The sequence below is a fragment of the Carcharodon carcharias genome, chromosome 5 (genome assembly GCF_017639515.1).
Source record: "Carcharodon carcharias isolate sCarCar2 chromosome 5, sCarCar2.pri, whole genome shotgun sequence".
NCBI lineage: Eukaryota > Metazoa > Chordata > Chondrichthyes > Lamniformes > Lamnidae > Carcharodon > Carcharodon carcharias.
Window position 1 is genome coordinate 44,020,073 of NC_054471.1, and position 24,916 is coordinate 44,044,988.

The 24,916-nt window shown below is 40.9% G+C and overlaps 1 protein-coding gene across 6 annotated transcripts in view; it reads right to left on the reverse strand.

Moving 5' to 3' along the window:
* amd1 (adenosylmethionine decarboxylase 1) overlaps positions 1-24,916 on the reverse strand; it is a 48,004-nt gene that overhangs the window by 14,989 nt on the left and 8,099 nt on the right. For 5 of the 6 annotated variants that reach the window (XR_005942994.1, XM_041187634.1, XM_041187630.1 and 2 more), the window contains exons 2-5: positions 12,103-12,189; positions 3,487-3,613; positions 2,858-2,960; positions 136-178 (exon numbers count right to left, since the gene is read on the reverse strand). Coding sequence is in view for 5 of the 6 variants with exons in the window: in XM_041187630.1 (XP_041043564.1) it covers positions 136-178; positions 2,858-2,960; positions 3,487-3,613; positions 12,103-12,189 (360 nt within the window). In the remaining variant the exon portion in view is untranslated. Of the gene's footprint in view, positions 1-135; positions 179-2,857; positions 2,961-3,486; positions 3,614-12,102; positions 12,190-15,025; positions 15,341-24,916 lie in introns of all 6 variants that reach the window. The other variant, XM_041187631.1, reaches the window with a different exon arrangement.

A 24,916-nucleotide genomic window follows, 5' to 3' on the forward strand; every position in this document is an offset into this window, starting at 1 on the left:
TTTCTTGTGCTATTCTTTCCTTTGCTCTGATGAAATTTCCCTTAAACACCTTCTGAAAACAATTGTGGTATAAGACAGAAGCATTAGACCCATGTTCATAAGAAATTTGCAAAAGGAAAGCAGGTCTTGTCTTACCAGCAATCAGAATTCATACGTCCCATGCAATAGGCCGCCCCATCTGGTATTGAATAAATATTTGCAGTTAGAGATTATTGTAGTGAGAAAGTCTCCGATTTTCAATTTCAAAGCAGGCAAACTACTTTGCCAATCATACTCCAAACTGAAGTGCTAAGCAAGATTGGCATGTGGTTGCAAGTTACCTCAAGATTTTCAACTGATGCAAGCAGGCAATTGAATAAATCAGTTATAGAAGTCTGAACAACTGCAAGTTCTAGAAGCAAAATACCAAGGATGCTGGAAATCAAAAAAAATGAACAGAAAATGCTGGAAATGTATGACGAGAGAAACAGAGTTAACGTTTCAGGTCTGTAACCTTTCATTAGTATGTAGCTGAAATTTTAACTCTGTTTTTCTCTCCACAAATGCTGCCTGACCTGAATACTTCCAGCCTTTTCTGTTTTTATTGCAAGTTCTCTTCCTTGGATATAAACTGTTCAGCCACCCTGCTGAAAGAAATCCAAAACAGATTTGGGCAATTTCAGAGTTCAAATTTGGAAGCAGAACCACCCATGGGAGGGGTAAGCAATTAGGGGAGTGGGTGGATGAAGGTTAGACAATGACCTTTAATTTCTGGATTTAAATCAGTTGGGTAAAAACCCCCACTGCTAGTACTAGCAACCAAACATGAACTCATTTCTAGCAGGCTTGGGCCAATAGCACAAAACTGTCCCTAAATCAGCACCGTTTCTCAGTATCATTCAAAGACCACAGGATGTTTGGTGTGCAAAATGGAAAAATGTCATACTGGTAAGGTGTGCTTTAATTCTGCCTTGATTCACACTATTTCTGACACAAGAATCCTTGAATAACCCTTGACCCTCACCATCCTTGCACAACTACTACTTTCCCTCTCCAAGAGACCTGAGCGTGTTGCTGCCTTCTACATCCACGCCAAACTGTGCCAAAACTCAATATTTGAATCCTCCAATCAGATTTTTGCCTCCGCTACAGTAGCGAACAACTCTCAAAGTCACAAATAACAACTTATGCAACCGTGACAGAGGCCAACTTTCTCTCCTCGTCCTTTTCGAATTGCCTATAGCCTTGAACAAGGTTGCCCACACCATCCTTGTCCAAAGCCTCTCTACTTCAGCTGGCCGGAACGATATTCGCCTGGTTCCATCCAGTCATAGGCAGAGTAACATTTGCAATGGCTTCTCTTCCTGCTCACACACCATTACCTCTGGTGACTCCCATTAATCTGTCCTTGGCACCCTGCTGCTCCTTGGCAACATCATCTGAAACCGCAGCACTAGTTGTGTGTGTGCTGGCGATATCCAGCTCTACCTCACCACCACCTCCCTCAACTTCTCCACTGTCATGAAATTATCGGCTGCTTGTCTGACATCGAATACAGGGATTAGAAATTTTCTCAAATTAAATATTGGAAAGATCAAAGTTATTACCTTTGCTCCCTGCTCCAAACTCTGTTCCCTAGCTACCAACTCCATCCACTCACCCCGGCAACTGAGGGTGAACTAGACAGTTCACAATCATCTGACCCAGAGATAGGCTACTGAGCACACACCCATGCCATCACTAAGACTACCTATTTTCACCTCAGAAGCACCATCTGACTCCCCTCCTGCCTCAGGTCATCTGCTGAAACTCTCATTCATGTCATTGCTACCTCTAGACTTCACTATTTAAACACATTCCAGACCAGCCTCCCCCATTCCTCCCTCCATAAACTTGAAGTCATCCAAATCTCTGCTGCTCATGACCTTACTCATCCAAGTCCCATTCACCTCTCACCACTGTTCGCGCTGACCACATTGGCTCCTGGCTAAGCAGTGCTTTGCCTTCAAAAATCCCATCTTTGTTTTCAAATTGCTCAATGCAATGGCCTCATCTCAGCAATCTTCACCAGCCCCACAACCCTCAAATATCTGCACTCATCTAATTCTGGCCCCTGATTTTAACTGCTCAACCATCAGAGGCTATATTTACAGCTGCCTAGGCCATAAACTCTGGATTTCTATTCCTAAACCTCCCTGCCTCTTAAGGTTTTCTTAAAACCTATCTCATTGCCCAAGCTTCTGGCCATCTGCCTTTTCGTCCCCTTGTGTGGAGCACTGTCAAATTTTGCTTTATAATGCACTTGTGAGGTGTATTTATTTTATATGGAGATATACATAGAGATATTTTATGTTAAAGGTACTACGTAAATACAAGTTGTTGTATGTTGACATTGGTTGCTTAAAATGGAAATTGTTTCATTTTTCAGTTCTACTATTCCTCATTTCACGCACAAAAAAAGTACAACTGACTGGTTCAATCACAAGCAAGAGCTCTTAAGTAATCCTGTCAGAACTGCACAAGTGGGGGTTGGGTGAGGACAGGATCATGTTCAGCTGTAATGCTCTTATGGCAAAATTGCTTCACGTTACTGTGGAGAGTCTGTGACCAAAAGTGAAGTGTCAGATGGCTGCAGCCCTGTGCAACGCTTAGGAAAGCACTTTTAGGTGGGAGCGCATTTAGAAAAAGGCATATATGGCATTTACCTTAAAGTCCGTTACATAACCTCTAGCATTCAATAATTCCGTGAAAAGGTTTGCATGTTATCTTGGTGGACTTCCAATTTAATAGTTCCACCATAATCCCCCACTTTAGACACATTCAAAATTCTAAAATAGATTCAGCACTGTAGCCAATGAAATCTTCAAAAAATACTTACTTGGGAACACCATATCCAGAAATTCTACCTCTTCCTGAAAGTTCCTATGTGGGTATTCCTGATGTGCTGGCTTCACAAAGTTTTTGCGGGAATAGAAGAAATCCTGTTTATTAAAAGACACATGCAGAGTTTTCCATTAAATGAATTTAGAGCATAACTAGATTAGTATTGGCTGCATTAAAATTGGCAATTAAATAGTTAGCAATTTTCCAGCACAGCCATTTGCTTGCTTTAACACCAGTGAAGGAAAGGCATGTAGTGTTACCTTCTGAGAATGTGCCAATGTCAGTTTGTTTTTCAAACAGAACACTTGGCTACAGTCCGGAGGTACTAGAGTCTGGGCAGAAAACTCAAAAATTTGGGCACAAGTGATTTAAGGGATTTAAAGTAGGGAATCTCTGAATTGTGAAGCATGTCAATTATGCGATTTTACATCAAGACCATATTATTAGAACTAAATTATTACAAATAAATCTTGACAGATATTCAGTTTTCTCCCTGTATATGCAGAATTATTAATTATTTGCATTTCACAATTTTGTGTAAATTTCACCCTAACTTTTCAATTGCTAATTATATCTAATACACAAGTACAAGACCCTCATGCGCCACAGAAAGTTGAAAGTTACCTGAATGGAATCAAAGCCGCAGTACTCACGAGCAAGTTCCAACAGGGGCTCCAGTGCTTGCAGTAAGAGGGTGGTACCGCATGTCTTCAAAATGAAACGTCTCTTGGAGACAAACATGCTACTCTCACTGTAAAACAGTTAAGATTAAAAAGTTTATCCTCTTCACATCACAATTCATAGGATTGAGAGCCTCAGTGGCAGCTTAAACAGGTCATCTTCATGACCAAGCATGAATGTTATACTGAACTACTGCCAAGTGTAGCCTGACCTACATTTAACTCCCTGCTTTTAAATTTGTTCATAGGATATGAGTGTTGCTGGCTGGGCCAGCATTTATTGCCCATCCCTAATTGCCCTCGAGAAGGTGGTGAGCTGCCTTCTTAAACCGCTGAAGCTCATGTGGTGTACGTGCACCCACAGTGCTGTTGGGGAGTTCGAGGATTTTGACCCAGCAATAGTGAGGGAATGGTGATATATCTCCAAGTCAGGGTGGCGAGTGGCTTGGAGAGGAACTTCTAGGTGGTGGTGTTCCCATGTACCTGCTGCCCTTGTCTTTCTAGATGGTAGTGGTCATGAGTTTGGAAGGTGCTGCTTATGGAATCTTGGTGAGTTCCAGCAATGCATCTTGTAGATGGCACACACTGCTGCCACAGTGCGTTAGTGGTGGAGGGAGTGAATGTTTGTAGATGGGGTGCCAATCAAGCAGGTTGCTTTGTTCTGCATGGTGTCAAGCTTCTCGAATGTTGTTGGACCTGTAGCAACAGAGGGAGCTACAAGTTTCTCGTCTGCCCCAAAACAGAATTTGCTGGAAGGTGGTGCTTCAAATCCACATACTTTTGCCAAGATCCTGTTTCACCACAATACACTAGTGGGAGTAGTTTATTGCCACCCTTAACAGTAGATATATCATTGGACAGAGCATTAAAGAAATTATTGGAGCTTGTAACAAAAGCTGTGGGTGACTTTAATCTTCATATAGATGAGATCAATCAAATTGACAAAGGTTTGTAGAATGCTTTCATGACAGCTTCCTGGGCAATATGTTGTGGAACCAAGTAGGGATAAAGCTATTTTAGATCTCGTATTGTGTAATGCTAATTAGCAATCACATTGTAAAAGATCCACTGGGAAATAGTGATCATAATACAATTGAATTCCATACTAAGTTTGAAAAAACATACTCCAACCACAAATGAGAATCTTAAACTTAAGTGAATTACATAGATATGAAAGGAGAGCTGGCTAAGATTGATTAGATAAATAGACCGAATGGTATGGCAATAAATAAAACAGTGGGAAACATTTAAAGAAACAATTCAAACAGTTCAACAATACATTTCATTGAAGAACAAATACTCAGCGAAAAAATCTATCCATGGCTTACTAAGGAAATTAAAGATCGTATTACATTAAAAGAGGCTTAAAATATTGCAACTAATAGTAGTAAGTTGGAAGATTAGAAACCAAAGGGGCACCAAAAAGTTGATAAAAAAAGATAATAATGGAATACAATACTAGCCAGGAATATAAAAACAGATTGCAAGAGCTTTTATAAGTATATAAAAATGTGTGTGTGTGTGTGTGTGTGTGTGTGTGTGTGTGTGTGTGTGTGTGTGTGTGTGGCTTCACAAAGGACAAGTTACATACCAGAAATAGAGGGTAACCTAGGGCTAATAAAGAATGAGAAAATTAAGGTAATTAACAGAGAAAAAGTACCGGATAAACTCAAGAGACTAAAATCCAACAAACCCCCAGGACCTGATGGCCTACACCCTAGGTTCTAAAAAAGAGCTGCAGAGATAGTGAATGTGCTGGCTATGATTTTACAAAACTTCCTAGGTTCTGGAATGGACCCAGCAGACTGGAAGCTAGCAAATGCAACACTGCTATTCAAGGGGAAAGAAAAAACCAGGAACTACAGTCAACTAGCCTAATATCAGTCATCAGAAAAGTGCTGGAATCTATTAAGTCTTAACAATGCACTTAGAATAGTGTAGTATGATTAGAACAAGTCAACAGTTTTACAAAAGAAAATCCTGCTTGACAAATTTAGTAAAGGTTTTTCTGGGTGTAACAAGTGGGGTAGGTAAAGGGGAACCAGTAGATGTAGTATACTTGGATTTCCAAAAGGCATTTGATAAGATGCCACAGAAAACGTTAATACAGAAGGGTTCATGGAGTTGGGGGATGATACATTAGCACAGGTAGAGGATTGGTTAATGCAGAGGAAGCAGAGAGTAGTGAGAGATGGGACTTTTTCCAGCTGGCAGACTGAGACTAGTGGAGTGCCGCAAGAATCAGTTGCTGGGGCCTCAGCTATTTACAATCTACATTACTGACTTAGAGGAAGAGAGAGAGCAAGTTTGCTGAAGATATAAGGGTAGGTAGGAATACAAGATGTGAGGAGGACACAAAGAGGCTGTAAAGCTATAGAAAGATTAAGTAAGTGGGCAACAAGGTGGCAGATGGAGTATAAAATGAGGTCATCGACAATGACCATAAGAATAGAAAGGCAGAATACTTTTTAAAAGGCACGAAACTTGTAACTGTTGATGTTCAGAGACTTGGGTGTACTTGTACAAGGAACACAAAGTTAAGCATGCAGGTACAGCAAGCAATTAGGAAAGCAAATGGCATATTGATCTTTATTGCAAGGGGATTAGAGTACAAGAACAAGGAAGTCTTGCTACAATCGTATGGGGCTTTGGTGAGACCATACCTGAAATACTGTGTGCAATTTTCATCTCCATATTTAAGAAAGGATATACTTGCATTGGAGCTGGCACAGTGATGGTTCACTAGATTGGTCCCTGGGATGAGGGGGCTGTCCCATGACAAGAGGCTGGAAAGACTGGGTCTATTTTCTCTGGAGTCCAGAAGAATGAAGGTGATCACATTGAAACATTCAATATTATGAAGAGGCTTTTGGCTCGGATATCAGAACATATGTTCAGGATAAGGGGCCAATCATTTACGACTGAGATGAGGTCAAATGTCTTTGCTCAAAGAGTTGTGAATTTTTGGAATTCACTACCCCAACAGGGTTGTGGATCATTGAACATATTGAAGACTGAGATAGACAGGTTTCAGGGAATCAGGGTTTATGAAGAATGGGTGGGAAAGTGGAGTTGAAACCCAAGATCAGTTGTGATCATACTGAATGGAGTTGGGCTCGAGGGACTGCATTGTCTACTCTGGGCTCCTATTTCTGACATTCAATACTGGAAATCATGTGTTATCAATCACGGGACATAAGTTCAAAGTGAGGGGCAGGAGGTTTAGTGGGGGGGATGTGAGGAAAAACTTTTTTACCCAGAGGATGATGACGGTCTGGAGTGCGCTGCCTGGGAGGGCGGTGGAGGCAGGTTGCCTCACATCCTTTAAAAAGTACCTGGATGAGCACTTGGCACATCATAACATTCAAGGCTTTGGGCCAAGTGCTGGTAAATGGGATTAGGTAGGTAGGTCAGGTGTTTCTCACGTGTCGGTGCAGACTCGATGGGCCGAAGGGCCTCTTCTGCACTATGAGGTTCTGTGATTAAATAATACAAACAATTCTTGTGGGTGTTGATTACTGAAAAAGATTCAGCTTCAAGCCCAGCTGACAAATATCAACTGTTCCCAAACTCTGAAGTACATCTCCTAACCCATGATGACTCAATATATAAACAAGCCACATAGATTAAAGAGTCATACTCGAATGGAACAGGTTTTTCTTTCTTTGATGGGACGCAGTATTGTTGGCAAGACCAGCATTTGCTACTATCTCTAATTGCCTTGAGAAAATGATGGTGAGCTGCCTTCTTGAACCGCTGCAGCCCATCTGGTGTAGGTACACCCAGAGTGCTGTTAAGTTTCAGGATTCTGACCCAGAAACATTGAAGGAACAGTGATTTAGTGCCAAGCCAGGATGGTGTGTAGTTTGGAGGGGAATTTGCAGGTGGTGTTCCAATGTCTGCTGTCCCTGTCCTTCTAAGTGGTAGAGGTCTCGCCGTCAAAGGGGCTAATGCTCACTTTAACTATTCTCTTCCTTTTTACTGACGTAGAAGCTGCTGCTTACTGCAACATTTTTCAATCTTTAAATAATTGTTGAGCCATGACCTCCACTGTTTGTGAAATTTGGCCACTTTGGTGACACACGGTAAGTGCTTATCTCCTGTGAAAGCATAACTTACATGAGCCAGCACCATGATACATCTCATACACTTTACAAAGATATTTAATAGTAGTGAAGACACCTGAGGCTTGCACCAGTGTATTGCTTTGCCTCTGCCACACCCAGCTTAAGGTTGCTCATTCTTTGACTATATCACTATATACTTCCTCACCCCACCCAACACTGCTTACTGGAGGCCTGCTTTTGATCAAATTATACAGCGTAAAACCAGTTCTGTATAAACTTATTAAAAGTACATCAGAAAGCTTCCCAAATGTACATTAAAATTACAGTTATTCAGTGTCCAGATACCTTCGCCAAGATAGGTTTTTCGCTTTATTATCCAAAAAAAGCCACACTTAACATTTTAGTCAGACTATACCGTATGCCAAAACTGCTTCAGAAAAACATGCTACATATCGGCAAGGTGACATGCTGACTTTGGAAATAATCCAGTTGTTGTCAGCCAAATGATTACACAGCAATGATGGACAATAAACCAAGGTCAATGCTGCCTTAAGCTTCACCTATTTTTAGTTATGAACCTATGAACTAATTAAATAAGGCTACAGCTATATTGTAGCTAATGAGTTAGGCTTAATTTGCAGTCAGGTTGTATAATCAAGACTCTTACAAACAGGGGAGCACAAGCTTACAAGAGTTGAGTGTAGTTCTCAACTGGGGAATTTTAAATATACTCCAAGTACCCAAACTCATTCAATAAACTTTGTTTAAAACAAATGAAGTACCCATGAAGTTCAAGTGGCCAGACACATTCATGAACATACTTAAAATTAGACTTAATATGTTACTCTTTTTTTATTCGTTCACAGGGTGTGGGCATCACTGGCTAGGCAGCGCTTATTGCTCATCCCTAATTGTCCTTGTGCAGGTGGTGGCCAACCACATCTTGAACTGCTGCAGTCCATGTGTTGTAGGTACACCCACAGTGCTTTAGGGGGGGATTCCAGGATTTTGACCCAGCAACAGTAAAGGAACAGCATTTTATTTCCAAGTCAGGATTGTGTGGGGGTTGGAGGGAAACTTGCAGGTGGTGCTCCCATGCATCTGCTGCTCTTGTCCTTCTAGGTGGTAGAGGTCACGGGTTTGACAGGTGCTGTCAAACGACCTTGGTGAGTTGCTGCAGTGTAGATGATAACCACTGCTGCCACCGTGCGTCCAAGGTGGAGCGAGTGAATGTTGGAATTGGTGAATAAGGCTAATTAAGCAGCTGCCTTCTCCTGGATGGTGTTGAGCTTCGAGTGTTGTTGGAGCTGCACTCATCCAGGCAAGTGGGGAGTATTCCATCACACTCCTGACTTGTGCCTTGTAGATCATGGACAGGTTTTGGGGAATCAGGTGGTAAGGTACTTGCTGCAGAATTCCCAAGCCATTGAACTGCTTTAACAGTCACAGCATTAAATGGCCAGTTCAGTCCAGTTTCTGGTCAAAGGTAACCCCCAGGATGTTGATAGTGGGGGATTCAGTGATGGTAATGCCACTGAATGTCAGAGGGAGATGGCTAGATATTCTCTTGGAGATTTGCCTGGCATTTGTATTGTGCAAATGTTGCATGTCACTTATGGGCCCGAGTTTGGATATTGTCCATATTGACCAGAGATAAAATAACATTCCAAATACAATGCTGAAAATCCAGGAAACACACCCAATTGAAATCACCAGATGATCCAGGTTCAAAGAGTTAAAAGCTGCAGAATAACTACAAGTTTGATGTCTCCCAAAATGCTTTCATGTGTTTTATTTTTAAAACACATTCAAATTATTTACAATTCCCCAACTGTCATCTGATCTCATGTTTCTCAATTTTCAGATTAATTCAAATAGTTATGATGCACTAAATAACCTGGTATTTTGCGCCCTAGGGTATTTCAACTATTCAGACAATACCCAAGTTTCATTAAATCCCTGACCTATGACAGGCAGCATTGCCAGCCAAGCAGCTAAAATTTAGAAATGGGACCTATACCATGGTTAAGTAGTGAAAGTCCATATCTTGCTGCAAATAAAAACAGACTACTTCAGCATCTGAAGAATCGCGATTGGTGCTAAAGGTTGCATAGTGAACACCCCCACTTCTGACATTATGATGGAGGGAGCGTCATTAATGAAGTAGCTGAAGATGGTTGGGCTTAGGACACTACCCTGAGGAATGCCTGCAGCAGGGTCCTAGGATTGAGATGACTGACCTCCAACAGCCACAACCATCTTCCTTTGTGCCAGGTGTGACATCAAACAATAGCGAGTTTTCGCTGATTCCAACTGACTCCAGTTTTGCTAAGGCTCCTTGATGCCAAACTCAGTCAAATGCTGCCTTGATGTGAAATGCAGTCATTCTCCCTCACCTCTGGAGTTCAGCTCTTTTGCCTATGTTTGAACCAAAGCTATAATGAGGTCAGGAGCTGAGCAGGCCTGGTGGAACCCAAACTGCATGTCAGTGAGCAGGTTATTGTTGAGCAAGTGCCGCTTGACAGTGTTGTTGATGATCCTTTCCATCAATTTACTGATGATCGAGAGTAGACTGAGGGGATGGTAATTGGCTGGGTTGGATTTGTCCTGCCTTTTCCGGACAGGACATACCAGGGCAACTTCCCACATAGCTGGGTAGATGCCATTTGAAGCTGTACTGGAACAGCTTGACGAGGGATGCAGCTAGCTTTGGACAACAAGTCATCAGTATTATTGCTGCACTATTGTCAGGGCCCATAGTCTTTGCAGTATTCAGTGCCTTCAGCCTTTTCTTGATATCATGTGCAGTGAATCGAATTGGCTGAGTGGCATCTGGATGCTGGGTGCCTCCGGAGGAAGCCGAGATGGATTATCCTCTTGGCACTTTTGGCTGAAGTCGGTTACGAATGCTTTGGCCCTATCTTTTGTACTGAGGTGAGGGGCTCTGCCATCATTTAGGATGGGGATATTTGTACAGCCTACTCTTGCGGTTAGTTGTTTAATTGTCCACCGCTATTCATGACTGAATGTGGCTGGACTGCAGAGCTTAGATCTATCTGTTGGTCATGTATTTGCTTAGCTCTCCTATTGCATGCTGCTTTGGCTGTTTGGCATGCAAGTAACTTCACAGGGCTGACAACTCATTTTCAGGTATGCTTGATGCTGCTCCTGGCAGGCCCTCTTGCACTCTTCACTGAATCAGGGTTAATCCCCCAGCTTAATGGTAACAATGGAGTGGGGAATATGCAGGGCCATGAAGTTATATATCGTAGTCGAGTACAATTCTGCTGATGCCGTGGGCCATCAGCAGGTCATGGATGCCCAGTTTTGAGTTGCTAGATCTGTTCGGATAGTGGTAGTGCCACACAACACGATGCAGGGTATCCTCAATGTGAAGACAGGACTTCATTTCCACAAGGACTGTGCACGCTGGTCACTAATACCAATAATGTCATGGACAGATGCATCTGCGGCAGGTAGATCGGTGAGGATGAGGTCAAGTGGGCTTTTCCCTCTGCTGGTTCTCTCATCACCTGCCGCAGACTCAGTCTAGCAACTATGTCCTTTAGGACTTGGCCAACTCAGTCAGTAGTATTGTTACAGAGCCACTCTTGGTGATGGATATTGAAACATTGAAGTCTGTGCCCTTGATTAATTATTTGAATTAAAATTCCTTCAGCTGTTGTGGTAGGATTTGAACCCATGTCCTCAAAGCATTAGCCTGGACCTCTGGATTGCTAGTCCAGTGACATCACCTCTACTCCACCACCTCCACTTGACACTTTATGCAGTGTCAAATTGAATAAACAGACTTAATGTGGTGCTGAAGTAGCAAGGCTCCCAACTTTCTTTTGTAAAGAAATGGACACCCCTCAATTCAGAACAAGCTTCATTACTCAATGCTCAAAATTAAGCAAAAATGCTTCTCAGATAAAGTCCACCTATGCTTTATAACTCAGTTACGTTAGTCATAAGGTCACCAGAGATAAAACAACATTCCAAATACAATGTTGAAAATCCAGGAAACACACTAGATGATCCAGGTTCAAAGAATTAAGAGCTGCAGAGTAACTACAAGTTTGATGTCTCCCAAGTTGCTTTCATGCATTTTTTTAAAACGCAATCAAATTATTTATAATTCCCCAACTAATGATCGGATTTCATGCTTAATTTTCAGATTAATTCAAATAGTTATGATGCACTAAATAACCTGGTATTTTGCCCTTAAGTATTTTAACTATTCAGACAATGCCTAAGTTTCATTAAATCCCTGATCTATGACAGGCAGCACAGCCAACAAAGCAGCTAAAATTTGGAAATGGACACACATACCATGGTTAAGTCATGAAAGTTAAATATGTACCCTTGCATTTTTCCTCACCCTGTATTTCACATCCTAAATATTGCTCTTGCAACAATAATCTGTTGGTTATCCAACCTATATCCCATCCAATTCTAAATAAGTTCATTCAAAATATCAAATATTCAAATACCTGAGTATATAGGCTTCCTGCCTGTCTGTCTTTGTCACACTTATGATCAAACAATGCACATTTTCCAATAGCTTGTCCCACTCAAACCTACAAAAAAAAGAAACTTTCATTAGTCTTGGAAAAAGATTCCTAAAGTGACAACCCTTGTGTTACACAAATTACACAGTATCTGGTAGATTACACCCAACGAAACAAAGTGATGCTCCAAACTAAGCATTTTAATATGCTTCAAGCTTTGCACAACAATCAACTTAAAAGAAAAGCAAAGCAGCATATTGAACTAATTTGACTAGATACCTTACATCCAGGAAAAAAGTTCATAGGGAGAACATTGTAAATGTTCTGATCTATTGTATGCATATTACACAGATGCTAATGAGTTGGTGATTTATACTGGTTTGTTCTGCAAATAATTTTTGGACTTCAGGAGTTACAGCGTTGAACAGGAATGGAACAAGTTATGAATTTCAAATGGACTGGTCTGGTAACAGGGTTTAGTTTCTCAAGCAACAGCATGGCGGAAGCAACCAAGGACAGAATTGTTTTAGATCTAGTTTTGTGCAATGAGGCAGGGTTAATTAGTAATCTCATAGTAAAAGATCCTCTGGGAACGATGATAATACAAGTAAATCCATATTAGGGTTGAAAGCAACATACTTGAGTCCAAAACAACAATCTTAAACTTGAACAATGTCCATTACATAGGTATGAGGGCAGAGCTGGCTCAGGTTGATACATAAACACTGGGAAACATTTAAAGAAAATGATTCAAAATATTCAATATATTGCACTAGAAAACAAAATTAAGACCCACCTGCATCTTACGAGGAAAGTTAGGGCTGGTATTAGATTAAAGGAGGCTTATAATAGGAGGGTCTGGTACATAAAGGATTATTGTGGGACAGTACCGCCCACACAGTAATGTAAGATGACACATGACTCAGAGCTAGGGCCAGTCTGGAGATGAACACAGTTGGGTTAAGACCTTGAATGGGGTCTGCTCCCTACCTGTACCTTGTGCTGAAAATATGTACATAGTTATGAGTTGTTAATAAAGACTTGCTGTTGACATACTCCGGATTGGAAGCCTACTGCATGGTGTTCGAAAGTAGGATTCTTCACGGTGGCAGCCTTGGGATTAAAACACCCATCCTCACAAGAATGCTGGGAAACTAAGAGAAAGGGCACCTTCAATGGATTCTGTGAACTTAACTCCCAAGTGAAGTTACAGGCGCTGAGAAAATTCACCAGAAAGGAAAAGCTCCAGAGACACAAAGGCCTGAAAGCAGATAAGAAAAGTAGAAGTTTTACTCAAGCAGAAGACTCCATTGCATCCTTTTTGGAAGTCCAACTTAAGCAAACAGAGCTCGCAGCCTGCAAGGGTGTGGTAGGCCAGCTAGCCCTGATAAACCCCTTTTTAGGTTGTTCATTCAGAAGCACAATTTGAAACGACTCGCTGCTAAACCCGATTCCAGACTCCCAGTCTCAGCGTGTGGATCCTAAGCCCAACAAGAAGAAAAAAATCATAAATAATTCATTTTGTCTGCTCAGGTTTGTAAACAGTAAGCCGCAGTTCTTTTACAAGAGCTCCGACTCAACGCCATACCGCCAAATTAATTAAGTCGACAGCTAGCTGACCTCTGCTGCCAATGCAGTCCCTTCTTCAGGCAGAAGTGCGTCGCTGCCATTTTCAAAAGTCTGCCAAAAACTGGATCATTTTGTTCAGCAACAACCAGCAATGCCATCTTGGAAGCCTGCAATCTCTTAAAACTATACTCATACTTCTTAAAATCTTCAAAAATGATTACAATTCCACACTTCCAGCTCCACCTATGGCTCAGTCACACAACTGGAGCCTTTGGAGAAGATTTTTAAAATACAGTGTTGCTGCAGGTCTCAAAACAATCAGAGGCAGAATAATTTAGTACACTTCTTTACTTGATTAGGCCAAAAGCAGACATCACTGCACAAGCTATTGGAGAATCATCTAATAGATCCAATAAAATAGTGGGAGAGCTAAATTTAATCCAAATCCTTGGGAATCTGTCGATTGCTTCATTCAGGATCTTGATAGGATGGCAGAAGGATATGAATGTGGAGATTTAAAGTCTGAACTCACCCAAGACAGAATTATGGTGGGTGTTGCAGATGACTCACTCTCTGACCTTCTACAAGCTAAAGATAATCTTACAAGGCTATCCAGCTAGATAGACTATCTAAGCGAACAACACTGGGCCATCCTAAGGGGAGAGAACACTTCATGGGGCAGAAATTAATCCTCAGTACATCATATCAGGTGACAAAAACACAAGGACATGCAAGTCAGAGAAAGCACCCTGAACCACTCTGTATAGTGACCTTGCCAGCATTGCAGTGCAAAGCACCCTCAAAGGAAAGATCAGTGTCCTGTGAATACTGCCCAATGCTTCCACTGCTACAGTAAACTGTAAACTGTGCAAGTTGAAATCCGAGCACAGCAGAGAATTCCCAGAGGTAATCCACGAGATCATGACCAAAGACTCAGAAGATATACAGCCATTCTTCTTGGGGGAAATCAGAGAGTGTGGCTCTTTGTTTTGGAATGTTGATATCTTGATAAATGGTCATCTAATCAATTTTAAATTAGATTCAGATGCCAGCACGAGGCCTGTCAAATGAGGAACCATGGCTCCAAGGTTGTTGGATTTGAACGACAGACACGCCACAGCATGATTGTCGAATCACTGAGGTACGGTGACAAACAAACCTTTGAGTTGATGATTGTTGTTTGCAATCAGCCTCTCTCTCTTCTGAGCAGAGACGCCTGCTTAGCCCTTGATCTTATCCAGCTGGTGGAAGATGTCAAGATTACCACAGTTGTTGTCGGTCAGAGCAGCATGGTCCTGAGTCCTCACACATCAAAGAGTTCAGACTCTGATTTTACCTGTGATCTTTATCATTCCAGGTCCAGGGAAGTCCCCAATGGTTAGACCACCGACCACACAAGATTACCATAGCACCTCTGGTGGCATTGGTGCCAGAGAAGGATCAACAGTCTGAGCAGCCTCTACCATGATAGTACAGTTGGCACACACCAACCACTGCACGTGCGCACGCCAACTTCCAGCCAGTGTGTCAAAACCATAAGGGATGCTGGCGCCTGGCAGCAGCTGCATACCGACAACAAAAAGCAGACGTGAGCATGCTACTCAATCTTCTCATCACAGGAATGTTCTTCCTCAGTGAGCTTCCAGGTGGCCTAAACAGAGGAGGAAGAAAAAAAACAGCCAAGTAGACAAATACCATTTTCATCCACCCCCAAGAAACAGTCAAGAGTAACAAAAGCCATACACCATCAAACCAGCCAGACCAACCAGGCAGGGTTTAACCTTAAACAATGGAACAAACGAATGAAACCATACCCCAAACACCAGTCCAACCTCCAAGCCAACAACTGACCAAGCAACACAGGAACATACCACTCTCCTGTCAGAATGGTGAATGAGGCGCAGGAAGCCTCCAGTGCACCTGAACTTCTAACGTCAAGGACTTGGAGGGGCGGGAGAGAAGGTGGGTTAGTGAGAATGTTGTTAATGCTAATACTGTAATAGCAATCTTAGAATCGCATCAAGGTTGTAACAATAAAGTTAATGCACAGATTTATAGCAAACTTATATTGTAAATATGTACATAGTTATAAGTTGTTAATGAAGGCTTGCTGTTAACATACTCCACACTGGAAGCCTACTTCATGGTGTCCAAAGCAGGATTCTTCAATAATATTGCAAAGAGCAATAGTAAGTCTGAGGATTGGGAGATTTTCAGAAACCAAAGGGTGACCAAAAGTTGATAAAAAGAACAAAAAATAGAATAATAAAATAGCCAAGAATACAGAAACAGATTGCAAGAGCTTTTACAAGTAAATAAAAAGGAGAATATAAGTTTTAGAGAAACTTAAGGGACTAAAAGCAGACAAATACCTAGGATATGATGACCTATATTCTAGGGTTCTAGAAGAGGCAGTTGCAGAGATAGTGGATGCACTGGCTATGATTCTTAAAAATTCCTTTGATTCTGGAAGGGTCCCAATGGATTGGAAGTTAACAAATGTCACAGTTACTCGAGAGGAGAGAAAGCAGCAAACTACAGGCCAGGTAGCCTGACAGTCCGGTCTATTATTAAGGAAGTCTTAACACTGCACTTCGGAAAATATTGTGCGGCCAGTCAGAACCAACCTGTTTAATGAAAGGAAAATTGTGTTTGACAAACTTAGTGTTTTTTTGAGGACGTAACTAATAAGCTGTGAGGAAGTTACAAAGAGGATGCAGAAAGATATAGACAAATTGAGTTGGCAAAGTGGCAGATGGAGTATGTAATTCAAGGAAGTGAGAGGTTGTTCACTTTGGTCATAAAAACAGAAAAGCACAATATTTTTTTAAAAAGCAACAAAACTTTGAAATAACATTCAAATAGACTTGGATGTGCTCATACAAGGAACATTAAGTTAGCATACAGGTAGAGCAAGCAATTAGGAATGCAAGTGACATGGTGATTTTTATTGCAAGGGAATTGGAAAACAAGAATAAGGAAATCTTGTTACAATTGTACAGGACTTTGGTGAGACCACACCTAAAGTACTGTGTGCAGTTTTGGTCTCCATATCTAAGGAAGGACATACTTGCATTGGAGGTAGAACAGCGAAGGTTCACTAGATTGATTCTTGGTTTCTGATGAAAGGGTTGTCCTGTAATGAGGGGTTGAATAAATTGGGTCTACTTTCTCAGGAGTTTAGAAGAATGAGAGGTGATTTCAGGAAGCAAAAGATTCTGAAGGTTGTTTCCACTGGCAAGGAATCTATAAAATGGGGCCACATCTCAAGGGCCAATCATTGAGGACTGAGATGAGGAGACATTTCTTTACTCAAAGGCTGTGTTTGATAGATTTTTGATTTCTCAAGAAATCAAAGGGTATTGGGGTGGGGCACTATGTTTTACTCCTGCTCTTATTTTGGTATGGTTTTATCAGAATGATCCATTTCAACTTTAGCAAATACATTCAATAGATATCAACATTTTTATTCTCTCAAGTATTTACACAAATAGTCAGAGCCAGAAGACTAGAAGATTGCAAATATCATACCCCTGCTCAAATAAAGTGTGTGTGTGTGTGTGTGTGTGTGTGTGTGTTTTGGGGGGGGGAGGTTTGCTGGTGGGTAAACCCAGCAATTGCAGGTTGAGTCAGTCTAAGGATGGTATGATAACACTTAGAAACAATAATCCAAGGCTAATGAAAAACAGCATTGGAATATTGGAAAATCACTTCACACTTTTTCTGCATTGAACTTCATTTGCCACCTATCTGCCCACTCCAAATTGTCTATATCATTTTGAAGTTCTACACTGTCCCCCTCACAGTTTACATGCTTCCAAGTTTTGTATCATCCGCAAACTTTGAAATTGCTCCCTGCACACTAGGGTCTAGATCATTAATATATTATCAGGAAAAGCAAGGGTCCCAATACCGACCCCTGGGGAACTCAACTACAAACCTCCCTTCAGCCTGAAAAATATCCGTTACTCACTGTTTCCTATTACTCAGCTGATTTTTTAATCCATGTTTCTGCTGCCCCTATGCCCCCTTCATTCCCTTTGCTCCATGACATCTGTCATTTAATCTCTCACACCCTCCACCCATTTCCCAGTCTCCCATATCCTATTCTTCCTCCCCCCCAACTTTCATTGGCATAAAACCCATCACATTTCTACCCTCCTTCAGTTCTGAAGAGTCATAATTGATTTGAAATGTTAGCTGTTCTTTCTCTCTCCACAGATGCTGCTAGACCTAAGTATTTCCAGCACTTGCCGTTTTCATTACTAGAGAATTTGGGGTTGTTCTCCTTAGATCAATCTTCCAAAGAAAAACTAAGGAAGCTGATCCAACATTTCTTCTGCTTGAAACTGAAAATAATCTTGCTGCATTCTGTAAACATAGCACTGAAATAAACAAGTGTGCTTAATCACGAATTTCAACTTGTCTGCACCACAATGAATGAGGTTCACATGTTAAGATTAACTTGCTTGTTCCAAATGCTAACTGACCCGCCGAGTATTTCCAGCATTAGTTTTTTTTTTGTTGCTTTATGCCTCTATTTATGATGGTTTCAGAATGATTTCTGACTTGGAGGCACCATCCTTGCTCTATTTCCGGTGTGTTTATTTGATATGGTGCCCTTCCAGCAGCTTGTGGGCTTACATCCTCCATCACTATCCAGGAACCCACTAACTGGTTTGTTAATGCTCGTCTATACACCAAATTCATCTGGGAAAACACCAGGGAAATTTGACAACAAATCCTTTCCGAAAAATCTAAAGTGAATTGGTTTTGAAATGTGGTCAGCAATGTTATATTTCTGTCCACCTGGAGCCAGACATGTGCCATTGAACTGATAGTGCGCCCAAAAATGTTCCAATTCCAGAAGATTTGAGTCACTGTGCCACGTGAGGAAAGGCAATAGCATTGCAACTCTGATTCTAAATTTAGAATAAAATTCACCATGTTTGCAAAATCCAAAGATTAAATCAGTATTCACAGCATTTACTGCCTTTTTGAGATTCTAGCTGTTCCAACTCGATCTACTCAAATTTGACACACACAATAGGTATTTCTACTTATAAGCAGAGTTGTCCAAGTGACAAGTATATATTTGTTTCTGGAATGTTCACTTTTTAAATAGGTGGCTACATTGTCAAAATTAACCAAAAATAGAGAAGGGGATTCAAATCAAATACAGATATCAGGTTGACTTCAAGCCCACTTGACTGCTAAAGTTAAGACTTCATCCAAAGGTTATGCACAACTAATGCCGATATTCTGTTTGTAATTAGCTTTACCATACCATTGTAGACATGTTTAGAACACGCGAGTCAATACCTTCTGGCCCTACTGCTGAACTGTCCTTTATTCTCCATATATTAATGTTATTTGATCACCCCTTAATTTTCTACCAAGTTATATTAATGTTATTTCATGACTGGAATTACAGATTATATAATCCATAGGATCCCAACACATTCCAAAGTTTTATGAATAACTACATATTGGTGCTTCAAAAGAGTCTTTCCTTTCGAATATGATTTTGAAGTTTTGATCCTGTGGACCAAAGAATTCTGCCAGAAGCGCATCTGCATGTTAATAACCATCTTACATGAAAAGTAGCTACGTTGAGCAGTCATAGAATAATTAGCATTGAATGAACTACAAAAGATCAATATCTCCAGGAAAGAAAAATTATAATTTTTTTCAAGATCTGAAAAACTACCAAATTGTATTTTGATGTGAAGATAGTTGTTTTCCACATGAAGATGTAACATGGGATATGGGGACCAAGTAGAATTGAGGTCAAAAAACAGTCATGACATTAAACAGTCATGACATTAAACAGTCATGACATTAAACAGTGGTGCAGTGACTCAAGAGGCCAAGCAGCCTACTGCTGGCTCTCATGTTCTCACAATTTCACCAAATAAGAGGAAAACTGAAGGCGGCTTGCACTCAAATTTACACACATCAATACATTAACGTCTTACATTAACCCTCTTTCCTAACCAAAATTTGTAACTCAACACTATCACCTCCTCAGAGTGCAGTGGATGCCGGGATGCTGAATAAATTTGAGGAGATAGACAAATTTTTAATTAATAACAGGTTGAAAGGTTACGTGGAGGGGTGGGAAATTGGAGTTGAGGCTGAAATGAGATCAGCCATGATCGTATTGAAAGGCGGGACAGGCTTGAGGGGCTGAATTGCCTACTCCTGCTCCTAGTTCTCATGCAACACTTCACAAAGGAAAAATTACACATCAACAGGTCAAAATTTCATCACATTGTTAATCAAAATAATTCTAGAAAAAAATTGCCAGCAATTTTGCTGGTAAATTAAATTTCTGCAAAAGTAATTTCTGTGGGGGGGTGCTCTTTTGTTCATAACTGGTGAAAACTGCAGAGAATGCTATGAATCTTTTGAAGTTAGAGTGGAAGATTAGGATAATTGCTAAGGAAAATGCTATCCCTTGATGTCCAAACTAAAATTGAAAACACATTTGTTGATTTACCTCTGAATAGTTTTTTTAAAAACCTAACAGCATGTGGCAGCAAATACATCATATGGGCAGTAGTGATTCAGGGCAACCAGAGATGCATAGTAAACAGCAGCCTTGGCAGCGATCCTGACATACTGAGAAGAATAAAAAAGGTTTCAGTCTCTTGCAAAACCCTGGGCTTCAAGAATTGATGTTCTGCAGAGCTGTACTACTTACGGACGCAACGCAGGGTTTGCAAAGTCATTATACACATTGTGTACAATTTCCCAGGCTGCAATAGCCTTTAGCTAGTCAAATAATCTTTCTCCTTCAATCTCTACACAATATTGTTGTTTTTGTAAAATTGCTTGAAAAGCTAGATAATAAACTTCAAAACGTTTAGTTGGGTAAACAGGAGAAATAGAAGCTGGAGGCAGCCATTTGGACTTTTGAGTGTGCTTCACCATTCAACAAACTGATGTCTAACATGCTTCCTCAACTATTGTCCCACGCTGTTACCATACTCCTTAATATCCAAAAGATCTATCAATCCTTTCCTTAAGCATGCTAAATGACTGAGCATCCACAGCTCTGGGGAAAATAGGAGAGCATTAGAATAGTCAAATCTAGAGGTAATGAGTGTTGTAGCAGATGAGCTAGGTACAAAGGTGGATGCAGGCGATCTGTATGATGGAGAAAACTGTCAGTAGCTCATCTCATGGTCCAATAGGATTCTGGAGTTGTCAAGTTGTCTGGTTCAGCCTGCAACCATGGTTGCAGAGAGGGTGAAATCTGTGAACGTATGAAGTTGGTGCCAGAGGCCAAAGACCTCGGACTTTCCAATGTTTAAATGTAGAAAAATGTGGCTCAATCAGACTGGATTGCAGACAAAGCACAGTGAGGGTCAAGAGGAAGGCACCATTTAGTACTTTAGCAGTCATGAGTGAAAACAAGCATGGCTGATTATATACCTGTTGCGCTTCGGTGGTTTCCAAACTTTTAGGTACTTTATTTAAATTTCAGGAAACATTATGTCAAGACTGTCATTTCTCATCATAATTTGAAATCTTTATATAAGTCAAATGAGGTGAATACAAATGGCTTTACTGACAGAAAATATAAATATGCTAAATGCCAACTGCTGTAAGAGAAAGACAGTTTCTTTCCCCATAGTTTAAGCTCAAAGTAGAATGTCACAAATTCAAAAATCTTGATAGAAATGGTGTTTGTTAATAGAATAATAGAAACATAGAATATGGGAGCAGGAGGTGGTCATTTGGCCCTTCAGGACTGCTCTGCCAATCAATGTGATCTATCTCAATGCCGTACTGCTTCGCTCTCCCCATAACCCTTGATGCCTTTAGAGTCCAGAAATTATTTCCTTCTTAAATATATTCAGTTACTTGGCCTCCACTGCCTTTTGTAGTAGAGAATTCCACAGGTTCACCACCCTCTGAGTGAAGAGGTTTCTCCTTATCTCAGTCCTAAGTGGTCTACCCCACATCCTGAGATTGTGACTGCTTCTTCTAGGCACCCCACCCTAACCCGAGGAAACATCATCCCTGCATCTAGTCTGAAGCATAAAATTTTGACAAAGAGGGACAATGAGATCTCCTCTCATTCTTCTAAACTCCAGTGAATACAGGCCTAGTCAGCTCTATCTCTCATACAACAATCCTGCCACCCCAGGAATCAGTCTGGTGAACCTTTGCTGCAGCCCCTCAATGGCAAGTATATCCTTAGGTAAGGAGACCAAAACTGCACATAACACTCCAGCTATGGTCTCACCAAGGCCTTGTACAGCTGCAGTAAGACATCATTGCTCCTGTACTCAAGACCTCTCGCAATGAAGGCCAACATACCACTTGCCTTAATTGCTTGCTGCACCTGCACGCTTGCTTGACTCAGGTCCCTTTGTATATCAACATTTCACAATCTATCACCATTTAAATAATACTCTGCCATTCTGTTTTTCCTATCAAAGTGGATAACTTCACACTTATCCAGATTATATTGCATCTGCCAAATATTTGACTACTCACTCAACCTGTCCGAATTGCCCTGAAGCCTCTTAACACCCTCTCCATCGCTCACATTGCCACCAAGTTCTGTGTCCTCAGCAATCTTGGAAATATTACATTTGGTTCCCTCATCCAAATCATACTAGTCACAGCCTGCCTGCCACTCTGAAAAAGACCCATTTATTCCTACTCTGTTTCCTATCAGCTAATCACTTCTCAATCCATAGAGTTAAGCAGCACAGAAACTGGCCCTTCAGCCCATTGTGTCCATGCCGGCCATCAAGCATCTATCTATTCTAATCCCATTTTCTAGCACTTGGGCCTGTAGCCCTGTATGCTATGGCGTTTCAAGTGCCCATCTAAATACTTAACTGTTGTGAGGGGCCCTGTCACTCCCTCAGGCAGTGTGTTCCAGATTCCAACCACCATCTCGGTGAAAAAATATTTCCTCAAATCCCCATTAAACCTCCTGCCCCTTACCTTAAATCTATGCCCCCAGTTATTGACACCTCCGCTAAGGCAAAAAGTTTCTTCCTATCTATGCCCCATAATATTGTATACCTCTATCAGGTCCCCCTTCAGCCTTCTCTGCTCTAAGGAAAACTGCCCTAGCCTATCCAGTCTCTTTTCATAACAAACGCTCCAGCCCAGGCAACATCCTGGTGGATCTCCTCTGCCACCCTCTCCAGTGCAATCACATCCTTCCTGTGGTGTGGTAACCAGAACTGCACACAGTACTCCAGCTGTGGCCTAACTAGCATTTTACATAGCTCCAACATAACCTTTCAGCTCTTATATTCTATGCCTCAACTAATAAAAGTATTCCATATGCCTTCTTAACCACCTTATCTACCTGTGCTGCTGCCTTCAGGGATCTGTGGACATGTACACCAAGGTCCCGCTGTACTTCCTAGGGTCCTACCATTCATTGTGTATTCCCTTGCCATGTTAGTCCTCCCAAAATGCATCACCGCACACTTCTCAGGATTAAATTCCATTTACCCCTGCTCTGCCCATCTTACCAGCCCGCCTATATCATCCTGTAATCTAAGGCTATTGCCAATATATTACCCCCAATCCCATGTGCTTTAATTTTGCACACTAACCTCTTACGTGGGACTTCATCAAAAGCTTTCTGAAAATCCAAATACATCACATCCACTGGTTCTCCCTTATCTATTCTGCTAGTTACATCCTCAAAGAACGCCAGTAGGTTTGTCAACATGATTTCCCTTTCATAAATCCATGTTGACTTTGTCTAATCCCGTTGATATTTTCTAAGTGCCCTGTTACAAATGTCACATCCTTTCTAATAGACTTCAACATTTTCCCTACTACTGATGTTAGGCTAATCTGTCTGTAATTCCCTGTTTACTTCCTCATTCCTTTTTTAACTAGTTGGGTTACATTTGCTCCTCTTCAATCTGCAAGGACTGTTCTAGAAATCTACACAATTTTGGAAGGTGACAACCAATACATCCACTATTTCCATGGTCACCTCCTTTAGTACCCTGGGATGTAGATTATTGGGCCCTGGGATTTATCAGCTTTCAGTCCCATTAATTTCTCCAGCACTATTGTTTTAGTAATACTGATTTCCTTCAATTCTTCCTTCTCACTAGACTTTTGATTCCTTCGCATTTCTGGGAAGTAACTTGTGACTTCCTCTGAAGACAGAACTAAAGCAGTTGCTTAATTGCTCTGCCATTTCCTTGTCCTCCATTATAAATTCTCCCATTTCAGACTTTAAGGGACCTACATTTGTCTTCACTAATCTTTCTTTTTACATACAGAAGCTATACAACCCGCTTTTATGTTTTTTGCAAGTTTATTTTAATACTATATTTTCCCCCCTCAATCTCTTGGGGACCCCTTTTGCTGAATTCTAAACTGCTCCCAATCCTCAGGCTTGCTACTTTTTCTAGCAAATTTATATGACTCCTCTTTGGATCTAGTATTATTCTTAATTTCTTTTGTTAGACATGGTTGGGCTGCCTTTCCTGTTGTGTTTTTGCAGCAGAAAGGAATGTATAACCGTTGCAATGCCTGCATTCATTCCTTAAATATTAGCCATTGTCTATCTGCCGTCATGCCTTTTAATGAAGTTCCCCAGTCTATCTTAGCCAACTCCTGCCCCATACCTTCGTAGTTTTCATTAAGACTTAGGGCATCACTTTCCATCCTAATGAATTCTATCATGTTATGGTCACTGTTCCCTAAAGGACCCTGCACAACAAGATTAATTAAACCCTTTTCATTGCAAAATATCAAACCTAGGGTAGCCTGCTCCCTAGTCAGTTTCTCGACATGCTGGACTAATGGCAAGAGCTTCCCTAGAAATACAGGTCCACAGCATCAAAAGCTTCAATGTTTCCTAATTTCAACTCCTATCTGATTTTTGTAGAGTAAGCCTATGAGTTATATAACACATTTCGTACTCTTACAAACTAATAATGGTGTCAAGTAAACAGGCTAACAGTGAATAGGCTAACTCCCAAAACATTTGTTAGATTAGTGCCAATTACTACAATGATTAACATTGAACAAAAAGTCTTGCAGTCCAACTAATTTGTATTAAGATCTAGATAAATCAGCAATTGCAGACTTTTGCTTATAATCCTTATTAATTCAAATAGATCAAAACAGTAGGTATGATTCAAGAGATAAAACTATAAGATATGCATACTTTGTTAAACAATTGCATTAAGATGGTGTAATCTGAAATGCATAAATTTCA